Source organism: Phascolarctos cinereus, unplaced genomic scaffold (assembly GCF_003287225.1).
Source record: "Phascolarctos cinereus isolate Bilbo 61053 unplaced genomic scaffold, phaCin_HiC Scaffold_4;HRSCAF=312, whole genome shotgun sequence".
NCBI lineage: Eukaryota > Metazoa > Chordata > Mammalia > Diprotodontia > Phascolarctidae > Phascolarctos > Phascolarctos cinereus.
In genome coordinates this window covers 688203278-688221178 of record NW_027555847.1, presented here as the reverse complement: position 1 = coordinate 688221178, position 17901 = coordinate 688203278, and the positions used below count along the sequence as shown (strand labels likewise).

Below are 17901 nucleotides of genomic sequence, written 5' to 3'. Positions count from 1 at the left end.
GAAAGATAAGTTTTATCCTAGACACCATAGGGAGCTATTGAAGCTTCTTAGGGAAAGGAGTTACGTATTTATTCATAATTTCATCATAACTTTGAAGTTGGTCATTGATTTTCTGTCATTTATCTGGTATGATTCACTCACTCAAAACAACATAGCCAAATCGATCCTTTTCTCATTTCTCTCTTTGGCTGGTTCCATTGCTCCAGTTTTTGCAGGCTGATGTCATTAGGGACGAGTCATTTGGCCGCAGCTCTGTGGACAATTAAATGTTTACCATTCCAGTGGCTTTCCTAGTCTTTGTGTTTTCTTTCTGGAACAGTCTGTGGAGCTGTGTCCTGGGAGTCACATGCAATCCCAGGCTACAAGAAGTGGTGGTAGTTGGGGTGGGGGGGCAGGAAGAGGGGGAGGATAGGAAACATTCTGCTGTCTCCCTGGCCACTGTGCTCCACTGTAGCAATGGACCAAGAAGGCTCCGTGGAGGAGGTGGCGCCTGAGCTAAGCTTGAAAAAAGACAATATTCTTAAAGGAGGGATTACATTTCAAGCATTTGCTTATAAACTAGGTTGAACTGTGATGCCGTGGTCCCAGTGGCCCAATGATTCAGGCTCTTGGATAAACTTGGGAAAACATAGAATCTCAAGTTGGAAGAGACCTTGCTCAGAGCTGTGAAGGTGGCTGATAACTGGGAGGGTCTTCTCTCTTCTGGAGGACTGGCTATGCCCTGAGGGTCTGCAGACACTTTTGCCCTATTTCAGGAGTTTTCTTGATTTATGTGATGAGCAGTGAGACCAACCTTCCATAACTCCCCATTGGCTGGACTTCTATAGCCTGGAGAATGTGAGTTGGGGTCAGACAGGAGATTTAAGAATTTAAAAAAAATATATATATTTATTTATAACATTCTTTTTTTAAAATTTGAGTTCCAAATTCTCTTCCTCCCTCCAGCCCCTCCCTCATCCAATGAGAGGGCAATCAATGTGATATCAATTATACATGTGACATCATGCCAAATATATTTCCATATTAGGAGATTTAAAATTTAAAATAAATGTCATCAATGTCCTATCTGTTCTTAGGACAGGGCAGCCAGGGCTTTGCCTCAGGGCACTAGATGAAGAGAGCTCTTTGATAGTTCTCAAACTCTTCTAGCCCCATAGAAACAATGGAGCCTACCGTCTAGCTGTCAAGAATAATGAATGAAAGTAGGAAGTTACCAGATGGCCAGATGTAGGGAGTATACTTTCTCTTCATTTCTTCCTCTCAAAGTATACCCTCCCATCAGCTGCTGCACCCCATCCCCAGCCCCAACTTACCTTCCTATATCAGCAAATCCTCACCTATGGGAGATGATATTCTGTTTCCCCACCTGTCTGCTGAATTTGTCTTGAAAAGTTGCTTGGGGGGAATTTGTAGCATTGCTCGCCTCTCTTCCCAACCCCTTACCATTTTAAAAAGCTTACCCCAGGTGCTAAAAATACAAATTACAGCCCTGATGTAGTTATAAACCATGGTGATGAAAAGCTTCATTTAAAAAAAAAAGAAATCTGACAGAAATTATGAAAACATTTCTCTCCCTACAGATACTTTTAAAACATCTCATTTATTCCAACTCCATTTGTATATGTAACTGTGGAAGCCAAGATTCCGTTAAGATATGAACTTTCATTTTGTTGTGCTTATTGGTGTTTGCTTGTTAAACTCAGATTATTTTCCAGCATGGGGGCATATGAGGGGCGGAGAAAGCATGTACCTGGTGTTATAAACTCTTGTTTGTATGCCAAATAGGTTATTATTATTCCCACCTCCAAATAAGGGGGTAATTATACCTTGGACCTACTTAAGGGTCAAATGTTCTTCAGAGGCTCAAAAATGACTAGAAAGTTGCATAATACTTAGCCAGAACACCTGATGTAATTGCTTTGCAATTTGCAATTACTGGCAGGATGACAGATGGTGGTTTGCTGTTCCAGAGCTGTTGTGTTCTCCCCAGCAGTGACGCCATTATGATATCCTCACATCAATGTTTGGCAAATGTGTGGAGGTCCTACTTGGGGGGAAATGGCCCCAGAAATCCAAGGCTCATTCTTCTTATTGGTGAGCTTAGTCTTCCCAAGAGAGGAGAGAGTCTACAAAATGTTTATTGGGAATGGTGGGGAGTATAGGGTAGAAATCGGTCTTATGTAACTCTCCGTTGGCATGACAATCTGTTTATGGGCCTCTATCGCCTGGAGAGTGTGAGTTGGGGGTACAATTTGTACTCCTGGCACTCAGCACAGTGTCTTGATTACAGTAAGCATTTAATTACATGCTTTTCATTCCAAATTTAAGGGGCAGACCTTCTAGGACTAAAGAGGTGACGATCCCACTGTACTCTCCCCTGGTCAGACCACATCTAAGATATTTGTGGGCACCACTACTTAAGGCAATCATGGATTAGCTAGAAGGCAACCAGGATGGTAAAGGGCCTTAAGTGTGTGGCATATAATTGAAAGTGCTGGGAGCGTTAAGCCTGGAGAAGAGAAAATGGGGTAGGAAGGTGGTAGAATTGGAATGGCATGATACATGTTTTCAGGTACTTGAAGTAGAAGAAATACTAGATTTGTTTTGTTTGGCCTCAGAGGGCAGAAGTTACAAAGAGGTAAACTGAGGTTTGAGGTCAGGAGAATCTTCCTAATAATAAGATCTGTCCCAAAGTGAAATGGATTGCTTTAGGAGGTAGTGAGTTCCCCCTCACTGGTGGTTTTCAGGCTGTGGCTGGGTGTCCTCTCACCTGGTATGTTATAATGGACACAGTGTGGATTGAGTTGGATTGTCACTTGGGTTTCTTCTAGGTCTGAGATTCTGTGATTTTTTTTTTTTTGGCCTGTGTTCAGTAGTAAAAGAGAAAAGCATGGCACCACCAGGGATAATCATCAAAACTTTTAAAAGTTAGTTAAAATTTACTTGATTTAGAAATATATATAGGCATTAAAGTTATTCCCTGGAAACTTAGGACTGCCTGGAGAGAAGGAGACCTAGAGGGGTTATCCAGTTATATATGAGTATTTGAAGGGTTGTCACGCAGAAGACAGAGTTCATTTAATGCAGACATCAGTGGGCATCCAGAAAATGGTGGGGAGAAATGTTCTCTCTGAGGTCCTTTCTAAGAATTCAAGCCAAAGTCTTCTGGGGAAATCAGATGAGTCCCGTTCTGAGTAACTGATGACCTACTCTGCTTGGTCTCAGAGAACAGAATTGGGGGTATCTGGTGTCAGGTACAAAGGCAGATTTTGATTCCATGAAAGAAGAGTTGTCCAAAATGGTCTGCCATGGGAGGTGGTGGGTTGCTTTCTACTAGAGGTCTTCAGGCAACATCTGGCTGTCCCTAACTGTCAAAGGCGGGGTGGAGGGGGATTCTGAATGTGTGAGCCATGACCACCTTTGCTTTTCTCTAGGTCCCTATTGGACTCATGTCCTATTCACATGGAAATCCAAGGAGGGCCTGAAAGTCTACGTCAATGGGACCCTGAATACCACAGACCCAAGTGGAAAAGTATCTCATACCTATGGGGAGCCCAATGTCAACCTGGTGATCGGCTCTGACAGAGACCAACCTAAGAACTATGAGAATGGTGCTTTCGATGAGTTCATTATCTGGGAGCGAGCCCTGACCCCCAGTGAAATCAGGATGTATTTTACAGCTGCTATTGGTCAGTGAGAGCGTGAGCCACCTCAGGGGCTACTTTTTGAAGCAATTGTTTCTTATAGAATCCCCTTTAGCCCTCCTCCCTTCAAAAACCACCACTACCACCATCATCACCACAACAAAAAACAAACAAAAAAACCCAACTAGTGCTTCCTCCTCCCATATTGACCTGATTCAGTGCTGTAGGGGTTAAAATGTACTCTAATAAATGTGGTCCTTTATTAGAACACCTGTTCCCTAAGATAAAGAGGTTAACAATTTGCTTGAACTGCAATATAATTTATGTTTCCATGCTGATGATCCGAACTTCTAGCCCACTAGTCCAGCTCCTGGATTAGATGTTTTTTTTTTTTTTTTTGGTTTCTGGGAGGCAGTGTGTTATGGCAGAAAGAATGTTGACAATCCCATCTCTGCTCCTTATGCTCATGTTAACTGTGGCTCCATTTCCTGGGCCTCAGTTTCCCCATGTGTAAAATCAAGGGGTTGGACTAGATGAGCTCTTAAGTCTTAGGTCCCTTCCAGTTCTAAATCTATGGTCCTAAACTGATTATATCTTTAGTTGCCCAAACTCTTGTTAAACAAATGTCTGCTATGTACAAAACACTGTGCATTCAATATGGTTGGAATAGCATAGTCAAGTGAACAAGCATTTATTAGGCACCTACTCAGTGCCAGGCACATAGAGCTAAGTGCTGGGGATACAAGGAAAGGCAAAAGACAGGGTAAGCTCTCCAAGAGCTCATAGGGTAGACATCATGAAAACCGTTATGTACAAAGTATAGGTTAAGTTGGAGGTGGTTCTAGAGGGAGGGCATTAGCATTACCTTAGGACCAGGAAGACCTGCATTCAAATCCTGCCTCTGACATATACTGGCTATTTGACTCTGGCCTTTCATTGCCCTAGGCAGTTTTCCAAGTCTATAAGTTGCAGAAAAGGTGCCAATCTTCATCAGTGGAGGGAATTTCGTCCTCTTGGAGCTCTCTGTGTCAATGAAATAATTGGTTCAGTTTCAGATTCAAAATATATGTATTATGCTAATAAATGCTTGTGGAATTAAATGGAATTGGGCTTCAGGTTGGAAAAATGAAATAATATCACAATCCTGGCCGTATAGGATCATAGATTTCAAGGAGGAAGAGATATTAGGGCATCTGTTCCAACACCCTCATCTCATAGATGAGAAAACCAAGGCCCAGAAAGTTTGAGTGACTTGCCCAAAGTTACTCACTCATGTGGCAGTTGGCAGAACTGAGATTCAAATCTGCATTCAGTGCCTCCAAATCTGTGGCTCTTCCCACAATGCTAAACCACCTCTTATGATTGTCTGCTATGGAGATATGGGCAGCTGGGTGGTGCCATTAATGCATAGAGCACCAGGCCTGGAGTCAGGAGGACTCATCCCTGAGTTCAAATCTGGCCTCAGATACTGAGTAGCTGTGTGACTCAGGTCAAGTCATTTAACCCAGTTTGCCTCAATTTCCTCCTCCCTAAAATGAACTGGAGAAGGAAATGGCAAACCACTCTAGTACCTTTGCTAAGAAATCCCCAAATGGGGTCACTAAGAGTGAGAAATAGCTGAAATAGTTCAGCAATGACAATATTGGGGAGCATGGAGAGGTTTACTTAGTGCCGACTATATTTAAGACTTTCCGAGGTGCTGAGAAAAGCACTTCACAATTATTTGTTCATTGACTTACTGACATAAATTAATTGACAAGAATTTGTTAAGCAGCTACTATGTGCCAGGCACTGTGCTGGATGCTGGAGATAGAAAGACAAAGATGAAATAGTGCCTCCCCTCAAGGAGCTTACATTCTTTTGGGAGAGACAGCATGTATAGGTCTAAGTATATGCAGAATAAGTCCAAGGTAGTTGAAGGCAGGAGGGCTCTAGCGGCTGTGGGGGAAAGTATCCATGTAGAAGAAGGTGATGCTTAAGTTGAGTCTCAAGGGAAAGAAAAGATTCTGAGATGTGGGGATGAGGGTGGAACGAAAAACCATCCAGTTGAGTGACTGGAATATTAGATTGGAAGATGAGGGACTCGTGTTTCCAATCCCAGATCTGCCCATTATTCATTTTGCCACCCTATGCTGTTCATTTATCCACCTTTTGTCTGTCTCATAAAACTGTGAATTGGAAAGATACATAAAAAGTAATCTAGTTCAATTCTCTCATTTTATAGGGGAAGAAATGGATGTTTAGAGAGGGGAAATGATTTATTTGAGGTCATATAGTATGTGTCAGAATCGAGATTCAAACTCAAGTTATGAGCTCCTAAGAATTAAAAGGGAGAAGAAACCTTAGAGGCCACCCTTAAGTGGCCCTCCTTTTACAGACAAGGAAACTGAGGCTCAGAGAGGTTAAGTGATTGACCCAGAGTCACACAGGAAGTCAATTTGAAACTGTGCCCACCCACTTCAAATCCACGCCCTCTTCCTCTTGAAACACGGCTGCCTTTGTCCACTGAGACCTGGTCCTTGTCGCCTAGTGAGGGCAAGTCTGAGGAAGTAAGATATTAGAAGAAAAATCCACAGTAAGGGCTTGTCCGGGATTCAGCAAACATCATCTTGAGATCGAGCTATCTGTCTCTTGTGTTCCCATGCTTAAAAGCCTCCAATAAATTATGTTTTCTTAATATTTTCAATGCTTTAGTTACATCAGAAAAATTTGCTTTTGCATCTGGTTGTTGTAGAGACCATAACCCTCCTTTCTACAACATCACCAGGCCCAGGGCTATCATAAATCAATCCCTTTGCTTCAGAGTAATGCTGCAAGAACGCTGTGTAACGCACAGCAAGTACTTGCTCCTCGTCCCCTTCCTCCGGGCTCTACCGCTTTGTTCCGGAGGAGCTCTGTCTCCTGGGAGGCTGGTTGGAATCTTCCCCCTCCGGGGGTATGTGAACTGTGGCCTGCCTCATGCCCCTTGGGAAGCGAGGGCTCCCTTCACTCCTTCCTCCCCTCCAGCACGTGGATGCTTGCTCTGTTAGCTAGCACAGCGGTCCGGGCTGGAGGTCGGCACATTCTTTCGGGATGCATTCAGGGCATCCTGGGATGAGGGGCTGCAGGAGCTAGCTAGGTGTAATGATGTCATTTCACAGATTTTCCCTGGGTCAACAACATTCCTCCTTTCCCTCCCCAGCAGCCTCTGGGGCTTCAGCTGATGACAAGTGAAATCTGCATCTCGGCCAGTGCGTTGGATGGGGAGATCTGAGAAGGAGAAATTTTTGCTGGAGATGAGACAGGCACACCTAAATCATAAGTGAAATAGACACAATCTCGTGTCTTCATATTCTCAGTTAATTGGATGGCTCTGCAACCGAGCACAGCAGACTTGCCCCCTGGACAGGAGAGAATCCAAAGATTGCTAAGGCTACAAGGAACTTCAGAAATCAGAGAATATAGGAGCAGCTAGCTAGGTGTCACAGTGGATAGAACACAGGACCTGAGTTCAAATCCGACCTCAGACACTCTCTGTGTGACCCTGGGCAAATAATTTAACTCCATTTGCCTCAAAAAAAAAAAAAACAACCCAAGTCATAGAATAGAAATCTAGAACTTGTAGGTCATCTGGGTTAATCCCCTAATTTTACAAGGAAGAAACTGAAGTCCATAGAAGTTGGGGCCTCAACATCACATAGGTACAAAGTGGCAGAGCTGAGATTCGAAACCAGGTCCTCTGACTCCAGATTCAGGGATCTTTTGACTGCACCACAATTATTGTCAAGTCACTGTACCTCCAGGCTGGAGGATGCCCCATGCATTCTAGCTCATTGCCAGTTTTTAGCAACAGGTTCTGAGAAAGAGGAGTTGGCCAGCCACCTTTCCTCAATTCCTTCTTGCTGTGATGTGAGCTCATTTGTTTTGGTTCTTTCCTTCTGGGACAGAGAGAACAGCTGGCCACTGTCCTTTTCATATTAAATTTTGATGTATTGGAGTGGTGCCCAATAAATATATGTCAAATGACTGATTTATTCATATATTGTGCAAAATAATTAACACTAAACAATACAATTCACCTATCTGTTCTAATTTGTGTCTTGGGGGAAACTAAGAAAATTCCATTAATAAAAATGTTTTATTAGCCCTACATATTTCCAGGAAGTCTCCCACTCTGGGAATACATATTAGAGACAGAATATGAGTACTGAGAGGGCCTTAGATCTAAGCTAACCTCAACCAACTTTAAGTTTTTTAAAGCTCTTTACAAATATCTTCTTTTTAATCTGCACAACAACCCTGGGAGATAGTGGCTATTGTTATCCTTGTTTTATATATGAAGAAACCAAGGCAGACAGAAATTAAATGATTCACCCAGAGTCACAAAGGTAGTAAGTGTCTGAAGCTGGATTTGAACTCAGGGCTTTCAGAGCTCTTTCTGCTGTGTCATACTTAGATGGTCTTAGGTGACCTTAGAAACTTTTGGTAAAGGAAAGGGGAAAAAAATTAATGAAAGAGGACTATTCCTTTTCTTTCCATTTAATGAAAAATGATTTCCCCCCCCCAGGAAAGCAAGTATTTCTTTCTACCACACCTCCCACTGCTGCAACCAACATGAAGGTAAGAGAATGTTTGGAGGGATTTTTAGAGCATTTCATTTTCATTCTGACTCCTGTGACTTCTTGCTAAAAAAACCCAAAAAACTCTTGCTGAGGCTGCTTCTCAAAGTACTTGAAGGTCCTAATGGACTTTATAAGCCATTGGCTGGTGTTCTGCTCTTGGAAGACAAAGAGAGAGATGAGGAGAAAAGAGTCTTCATAGCCCCTTTGGTCTGGGACTGGAGGGGAAGGTCATGGCGGTGAGGGAGTGAGAAGAGCAAGTCTCAAAATTGGATGGGTCCAATTTCTATAGAAGGCTATGGATAGGATTTTTAGAGGGAGGGATTCATAATATCTTGTCTTGCCTTTTCCTAGGTCTCCACTGATGTCTATTGTTCCATCATAAACAACTTGAATGAGCAAAGAAGCAATTCTGAACGAGAAGGGACCATGCTGAGCTACCTTCAGAACATGTCAGTCAGCTTACCCAATGAGTCTCTGTCAAAGGATACTGCCCTCAATTTCACTGAGGTAAAGGTTCTCCCACCTGGGTCCACCATGCTGAAACTGACTATCTTTGGAAATAAACTATGTGTGGCCTTGGGATTTTTTGCCCCAGCAGAGTGGGCTTTGTGCAAAATAGGGTTCTAAACCTCCACCCACATCCCTGTTCTGGTTCTGGTCCATCAGATCTCTGTTTGACCCCAGAGGGTGGAGCTGGGACCAAGTTGGTTGGTACTTGAGAAGAGGCAGAGTTAGGCTTGATGTCACTTACCCTCCATTTTCTCCTCTGTTAACAAAGCAAAGCGAAAGAAAACTTTACAACAATTGGAATGGATTCTGTTGCTTTGGGATATAGTCCCTCCTCAGTGGAGGTCTTCGACAAGAGGCTGGTTGACCACTCCCTCTTCAGGAATGTTGCAAATATGGAGATTCTGCTTTAGGCAGAGTTTTCTCAAACTGGCCTCTGAGATTCTGTGTGACTCTGAGAATCTCACTTAGTTGTTGAGAAGCCTCTGGGTTCTTGGAAGCTATAGTAGCAGAACGCCAGCTGCCAAACAAGAAAGGCTTTGAACTTGGGCCTATTGACTGATTGTGTCTATTGTGTGAAAAGCAGCCTGATGGCACAGTAGATAAGAGTGTTTGATTGGGAGTCAGGAAGAGCCGAGTTTGGTACCACTGGTCTAGAGGAAGATGAAGGGTTTTGGCTACAGCAACTCTTGAGTGTTTTCTCCTAAGCTATATGGGGTCTTTGACCTGCCTTGGTGGAGTGAATAGTCATATTAAAGAAATTATTGATCTTTGAAGTCGATTTTAAAAGTCACCTAAATCCCATCTGGGCTCCTGTGTTTAGTACATTCTCACTTTTCTCCGTTTCAGCAGCTGGGAAAAATTGCAAAATTCAAAAAGAAGATTCAATTGAGAAACGGAGGGCTCATAATTAATGCCCTTTCAAAGACTCAGACCTAGAGCAGGTCCCCATAACTCTGTGAGTCTATTCAGCTGGGCTACCTTGAGTACCCTGTTAGCTTAATCCTTGCTCAGAATGATTTAGGGTGTATAAGTTCAACAAGTATATGTATATATAATGGAACTGTTGAATGTGTGTGTGTGTGTGTGTGTGTGTGTAATACTACTATCATCTTTGAATCATCTTTATTTCCCAATATGTCCCTTTCCCTCCAAAAAAGCCCAACTTTATTTAAAAAAAGAAAAAAAAATTCGCAGTTAATCAAAACTAACCAAGTCATTAAAAAAGTCTGATATTATATATAGTGTTCCATACCCATAATCCCCCACCTCTGAAAAGAAGGGGTAGGGAGAAGCACTTTCCTATCTTTTCTTTGGGGCCAAACTTCTGCATGCACTTATTAAGTGCCTACTATATTCCAAGCACTCTATAGATGTTCAGGATACAAAGATAGAAATGAAACAACCCTTCCTGGCAAGAAGCTCACTTTCTACTGGGCAGAAAACACAAGTATCCAAATAATGATAATGATGATGATAATAACAATAATAATGACTAACACTTACATGGCACCTACTGTGTACCAGGCACTATGCTAAGCTCTTTACAATTATTGTCTCCTTTGATCTTCACAACAGCCCTGGAAAGAAGGTGCTCTTATGATCCCCATATTACAGATGAGGAAACTGAGGCAAACAAAGGTTAAGTGGCTCACCCAGGGTGGAAGAGCTAGGAAGTATCTAGGGGTGGATTTGAACTCAGATCTTCTTGACTCTAAGCCTAGCACTCTATGCACTAGGCCACCTTGCTGCCCTTGAATTAGATGGAAAGTCACTTCAAGAAGGAGAAAGCATTAACAACAGGGGGAAGGAGACCAGAAAAGACCTCATCTAGAAGGTAGCCTAGTTTGAAACCCTGACTCAAGTACTGTCAGAATCAATCCTGGGAATGGGACCAGGTGTTTTTGCTTACTTGATGGTGAAAGAAGCTTTTCTCCAACTGTCCATATAACACATGAACATGTTAGCACGACTAAGAGGCATCTTGGTATAGTAGATAGAGGCGGTCTTGTAGCCAGGAAGACCTGGGTTCAAGTCCCATCTTTGACATAAACTGAGTGTAAGAGGGAAACCTTTAGGTGCACCCAGACAGCCTCTCTAAGAGTACAAGTTACAGAATAGCCACCCATCTTCATTCAGAGAAGGAATTTCCACATGAGGAACTGGCTTCACTAATGAAATCCCAGGTCTGGTTCCTCCTCTCTCCTCTCTCATTGTTTCCTTCTCCCCACCACACCCACCCTACGTGACACAGTTCACAGAGCAATGTACCTGGAGTCAGGAAGACCTGAGTTCAACACCAGCCTCAGATATTTTCTACCTGTGTGACCCTGGGCAAGTTACTTAATCCCTGTCTGCCTCAGATTCATCAACTGTTGAAAAATGGGGATTATAATAGCACCAACTTCCTAGGGTTGTGGTGAGAAGATGAAATGAGGTAATATTTGTAAAGTACTTAGCACAGTGCCTGGCACATAGTAGGCACTTAATAAATGCTTGTTTTCTTCCTTCCTTCTTCCACTCCACCCCAAAATGTATCAAGGCCAATGACATGAATAATACTTCATAAATGGAGGAGAAGAATGGCTAATTTTCTCCATCCCCACATGCCCTGTGCTTAAGAGATTTTTCCATTAAACACTGATAGTATAGTCTAAGCTCTATTGATAGCAGTCCTTTCCAGGAGCCTGCTTTGGCTTTGTAGCTATACTTCTTCAAAATTTTGTCTTTACTGAGCATTAACTATTCACCAATGAAATGAGGATGGGGGGGGAGGGAATAAGTAAAGTGGAGTATTCACACTGGGAGCACTATAGAAAGAGCAGTTTCTCTGGTGTCAGGGGACCTAATTCAAATCCTAGTTTTGTCACTTACTCCTCATGTGACTCTGGGCAATCAATCAATACATAAACATTTAATAAATGCCTGATATATACTGGGATACAAAGGAAAAGATGAAATAGATACTCAAGGAGTGCACATTTCTTTTGAAGCCACTACCACTCTGGGTTTCATTTTCCCTATCTGTAAAATGAGGGGTTTGGACTAGTGTAATTAATCAGTGAACATTTATTAAGCACTTTCTGAGTACTGAGTACAGAGTATTAAATACTGAAGAGTTCTTGCCCTTGAGAAGCTTACATTCTAAGACAACATGTAAATAAGTAGCCAAGTCCAAGATTCTTAGAGAGTAGATGGAAGGTGACCTTTTTTTGGGGAAAAGCTCCCTCCTTTCCAATTTTAAATCTATGATCCTACCATCTGGAAATGTTTAGAGGACTCTGGAATCATAGGTACAAAACTTTTCTTACGTTGTGTGTAGAAGAGGGAGTGAAGGGCTGAGAAGATCAGGAACGATGGAAGGAACACGGGAAAGGAGAATATTTTTGAAGGTGTCTTCTTTGTTACCTGAATCAATGACATTCAATGAAATTCAAAAACTTTGAAATACTCTCACTCTGTGTTTGCTACTGGGGAAACCAAGTCTGATGGCTGTTGACAGGAGCCATGCTGGGAAGATGCATTACCAAGGTAGCCTCCACTGAGAGGAATGCAGCAGAGATTTCTGAAGTCTGCTTTGGGGAAGAACACAGAGATCTCTAAGCCACTTGTCAGACCTGCTTCTCTATGTTTCCGTGCACCATTTGCACATCAATGCACCAGGCTCTTTTGGCTTTAAAAGGGCTCGTTACAGGGCAAGTCTTCTGTTTAACGCCATATTAATGCCTGGATTCAGGAGGACCTGAGTTCAAATCTGGCCACAGACACATAACACTTACTAGCTGTGTGACCCTGGGCAAGTCACTTTACCTCATTGCCTAGCAAAGGAAAAAAAAAGAGCTTATATTCAAATGGAAGAAAAAGATTAGGGGAGTTAGTAGACAGGAAAGGGTTTTTAAAATTAGAAATCTAACTTTCCTGATTCCAATTTCTATGATAATAGACTAGGTGTACTCTGAAGCCAATAAATAAAGGGAGCTCCTTGTCAAACTATACGGCTTTTTAACCTGCTGTCCATGGTCTTGTTTGTAAAAAATATTTAGGTCATTGGATTTCAATCTAATAGGTTTTCTTTGTCATCCTTTACACTGTATGCATTTAAAACCTTGATTTCAAAGACGGGTTCATAGGCTTAACCGCACTGTCAAAGGGGTCCTATGATGCAAAACCAGCTAAGAACTCCTGTCTCACAGGGAGGGCTAGAGGTCCTTTGTATGGGGTCACTGACATGGCCTCTCCAGAAACAACGTCGGTCTTAATTTAATTATTATATGAGGTATGAGTGAGAGTGAGGAGTGGGGAGGAGCACCTATCAAGAAAGGAAAACGGTCAAGGCAGAACATGGTTGGGAGTCTGGGACTGGCTAGATATACAGAGTGTTATTCTAGATGACGGATATGATTATATATAGATTATGGATAATGATAGCACAGTCCCAGGATATGAACTCTACAACTGAAGGTAGAAAGGGTTACATTTTTAAAATTGGTATCTCCAGTACCAAGGACAGTTCCCAGCCCACAGTAGGTGCTTAATTCATGCCTGTTGAATTCTTTCAATGCACAATCCTCAGACTCAGTGGGAAAAAAAAAGCCTTATGCAGAGTAGTTGTTTAATAAACATTTGTTGATTGGCTGATGCTGCTTTATTCCCTGGTGTATTTTCCAAGAAGCAGCCCAAGTAGGTAGTTACCTGACTTCCTAAGGAGCATCACAAAATATCATTCCAGCCAAGTGAGGATGCGGAGAAGAAGCAGGGACAACAACAGATAACTCTGAATGTTAACAGACAAAAACAGCCCCCCTTCCTCCCCACAACTCCCAAACAGTGCCTGTTGTGTTATTTAGTTATTGCTAATGGGAAGAATCTGTCTCACACCTAATATTGTAGCGGCAGCAACTTGACATTTAATTGCTGCAAATTAAAACCATCAATTTCATAAGCTGTGCGTAACGGCAACACTCAGCTGAGATGCCACTACTCTTGCCAATGCACTGTTGGGGATAAAATAGGGGGAAAAAAGAACAAAGAAAACAAGAAATAAATGGCAGCGACTCAAACAACCTACCTGCTGATAAACAGAGTCAGTGATCCCCACCTATACCCTGAACTCTGCCCAAGCAGAACTCTGCCAGCCGCAGGAATTTCTGAGACTGCCACCGCCCTTCCTGCTTTCTTTAGATTTTATTAGAGCTGAAAGCGACCTTAGACATTGTGTAGTCAAAACTTGTTTTGTAGACCTAAAGACCGAGTCCCAGAAAGGGCAAGGGCAAGGTCTGAAAGACATGGGGCTGGAACCCAGGTGCCCTGAGCCTCAGTCTGGTGCCGTTTCTATGATGCCAGACTGGGTAACTCCCTCAGGTTAATTCCCTGAAACCAACCTGCAGGGGCAAGCACCTTCCATCCCTTCCCCCTCCACGGACCTCAGCCCAAACTGCCAAGCAGTTCAGTGTGTTCCAAATCACCCCCTTCCTCATTTCATGCTTATCCCGGTTTTATCCAATCCAATCCAATCAACCAATCCAACCCATTGGGTTAGGCACTGCAGACATAAAGACCAATATAAATCAGTTCCTACTGTCTATAGAGGGGGTTATATTCTACTGGGAGGAAAGGGGTGGCAACATGTATGCACAAAATCTATCTCTATATGTGCATATATACATACATATATATTTATAAAATTTTGGCTGAAAAATGGAATATTAAGAATTGAGGGAGGGGTCAGGGGAGGCTTCATGTAGGAGGTGACATGAGCTGAACCTTGAAAGAAACTAGAGATTTTTAGAGTCAGAGGTGAGGAGGGAGAGCATTCCAAGCTTGGAAGTGAAGGAAGGAAGGGGAAACAGCCTGTTCAAAGGAATGTGAGTGAGAAATGGATCGAGGCAACTAGATCCATTGGGTTGGAAATGATAGAATGAGAGGTGAAGCAATGTGAGATAGAGAAGTCTAGAAAGAGGAGTTGGAGGCAGAATGTGAAGAACTTTAAAATATAAGCTGAAAGTTTTTATTTTATTCCAAGGAGCTATTTGAAATTCTTAAGCAGAGGAAAGTTATGTGGTTCGATTTGTTGTATGGTCAGCAGAGAAACTGTCTCTTGGCCTGCTTTAGGGGCCTCTTTAAAGAAAGATTTGGGGATATTTCTCAACTCTGGGAATGAGAATCCCTTAAAATTTGAAAGCAAAATTCATATAAAGTGCTTCAGAAACCTTAAAATTAAGTGTATATGTACCCTATTGTTCTTTCAATGAACTTTCATAGCATAGATATCTCTAAGTGACCTGACACTAAGTTGTCCAGAATTTCTTATGTGCTGAAATGATACAATCTTAGAGCAAACAGAATTCTGAGAGATCAGTCTGGTCCAGCTCAGAGCTGGACAAGAGTCCCCTTTATAATATCTTGGACATGTGGTCTTCTAGCCTTTCCTTGCACACTACCAGTGATGAGGGACTCACTACCTAAAGAAGAGTCTATTTCACAAGTCTCGTGGTTAAGAGTTTTTCATATCTATTTCCTTCTATTGAGCTGAATTCTGCCTCTGGGATGCTTTCCCCTCACTGTTCCTGGTTAATGGCTAATTCCACTTCCAAGCCACAGTCCTGCCAATGCTGGCTGGCAGCAATCACGTCTCTTCTTCTTCAGACATTAATCTCCTGGAGTGTCTAGAGGAGGGCGATCAGGATAGTGAAGGGCCTTGAGTTCATGTCATATGAGGACTGGTTGAAAGAAATGGGCATGTTTCGTCTGGAGAAGAAGATTCAGCAGTGTCATGACAACTGTCTTCAAGCATTTGAAGGACTGTGCTTTGGAGGAAAGGTTAGCCTCGGTCTATTTGGCCCCACCGCAGGAAAGAGTCAGGAGTAATGGGTAGCAGTTACAAGAACAGTTTAGGTTCAATGTCAGGGAAAATTTCCCAAGAGAAACACCAGTGGCTTGACTTGGGGGATGCTGAGGTCTTCAATAAGAGTCTGATGACCCCTCATTGGGTATGTCTTCATGTCTGACTTGGACTAAATGGACAGCAGTCCCCTGCCCATCCTAAAATTTCTGTGATTCTGTAACTAAGTATCCTAGATCTTTCAGATGGTCTTCGTAGGGCATCAGCTTCAGGACCTTCAGCATCTCGGTCACCTTCCTTCAAATACACACACTCCATCCTGACACACGCTTCTAAAAAAAAATTGCATCTAATCCCATTTGCTTTTAAACAGTCTTACACAACCTGTCCCCGATCTATCTTTTAAGCCTCGTTGGACATTCTTCTCCCTCCCATGCTTCGCAAATCAGCCAAACTGGCCTTCCTTGTATGCATGTCAGGCTGGAATGCACTCACTCCCTCTTCCCTACTGCCTCAGAGACCCCCGCTTCCTTTAAGGTACAGCTCACCTACCATCTTCTTCACAAAGCTTTTCCTAATGTCCCCAATGGCTTGTGCTTTCCCTTCCAACATATGCTATTTTTAACTGCACGTGTATTTGTATTTATAACTATATTTATGCTGTATACATTTTATTTGTACTTGTCTCCATCAGTAAACTACAAACTTGCAAGGAGGGATTGTTTCATTCTTAGTATATGCCCAGTGCTAACATAGTGCTTAGCACATAGTAGGCACTTAGTATTAAATACTTGATTAATATTGCCTAATATTGCTTACATAGAGTCTAAGCAGAATTGTTTTTTTCCTCTTTAGGCCTTCTTAGAAACTGTGGGAGAGGTACTTAAATTCTCAAGTTGGACAAACACAGATGAGGTAAGATTAAAAATCACCTTGGTCTCCAAAACTTGTCTTTTATCTCCATAGAAATGTCACCCACAGATCTGCCATATCTGAAAAAAAAACTGAGTTCTTCTTCCTGGGTCTTATGACCAGGGAAGTAACTCAGTTCATGTGGACTGAATAGATTCAGAATAGGTTAAGAATGCTTGCCTTAGAATATCGCCTTCATGAGTTACTGAGTTTTCTTCTCCTCTCTTCCCCTCCTTTCCCCTCCCCTCCCCCACTCTCCAACACTCTCCTCCCCTCCCCTCTCTTGCTCTCCCCTTCCTTCCTTCCTCTCCCTCTCCTTCTCCCTCCCTTCTTCCCCTCCCTTTCTTCTCCTCCCCTTTTCCACCTTCTTTCCCTCCCTCTCTTCTTCCCTTTTACCGGATTTGTGTTTGCATTGGCATAGGGAATTAACTGCCAGTGAGGAAACTCCCTCTGCTAATGCAGGTTGCCACCTGCTCTGCAAATTATAGTCTTAGGGAATTACCTGAAACTGTGAAATAAGCAGCTAGCCCAGAGTCACACAAACTGTAGGAGTCAGAGGTGGGCCTTGAACCCAGCTCTCTGAGGCTAGCTTTCTCTAATTAGGCCACACCATCTCTGAGCAAGTGCTGGGTCAGGAAAAAAAAATTGTAGCTTGGGGGCCAATCCGAGATGAATTCTGGAGCCATAGATCTAGGCTGATGATAGAACATGCGTCCATCGCTGGAAACCCACTCAAAGCCTGGCTTTGGAGGGACCTAACTTGGGGCAGCTAGGTGATGCCATAGAGCACAGAGCACCAGGCATGGAGTTAGGAAGGCTCATCTTCCCGAGTTCAAATCTCACCTCAGATACTTACTAGTTGTGTGACCCTGAGCAAGTCACTTAACCCTGTTTGCCTCAGTTTCCTTATCTGTAAAATGAGCTGGAGAATGACATGGCAAATCACTCCAGTGTCTTTGGCAAGAAAACCCTGAAGTGGGGTCACAGAGAGTCAGACACTACTGAAATCAGTGAACAACAAGGAAGGGCCTTCTAGAGCTTGGTCACTTAGGGCGTATTTGAGAACCTAGGGTTACCTCCGCCTTCAACAGAGGGCTTGACTATGCTACTCACTAATTTTCTTTCTTGGTCCTGACCTGTGATTTCATCATTGTGAGTGACTTCTTGTATGGAAATTCCTTCCATCACCAGCAGATCAACAGGTCTTTTGTAACTTACGGTCTCAAGGCAGGGGTTCTTAACCTGGGGTCTGTGATCTTTTTTTTTTTTTATTTTGATAGTTGTATTTTAATCTAATTGGTTTTCTTCACAATCCTATGCATTTAAAGAAAACATTTGGAGGAGCTCTGTAGGCTTCATTCGATTGCTGAAGGAGGCCCCAAAAGGTGAAGAATAC

General features: G+C 42.7%; 1 protein-coding gene across 1 annotated transcript in view; it reads left to right on the top strand.

Moving 5' to 3' along the window:
• Window positions 1-17901, top strand: part of ADGRD1 (adhesion G protein-coupled receptor D1) — a 458528-nt gene that overhangs the window by 35031 nt on the left and 405596 nt on the right. The window contains 4 exon segments of the mRNA XM_021004341.2: window positions 3435-3689; window positions 8191-8243; window positions 8597-8752; window positions 16449-16508. Coding sequence (XP_020860000.1) covers window positions 3435-3689; window positions 8191-8243; window positions 8597-8752; window positions 16449-16508 — 524 coding nt within the window.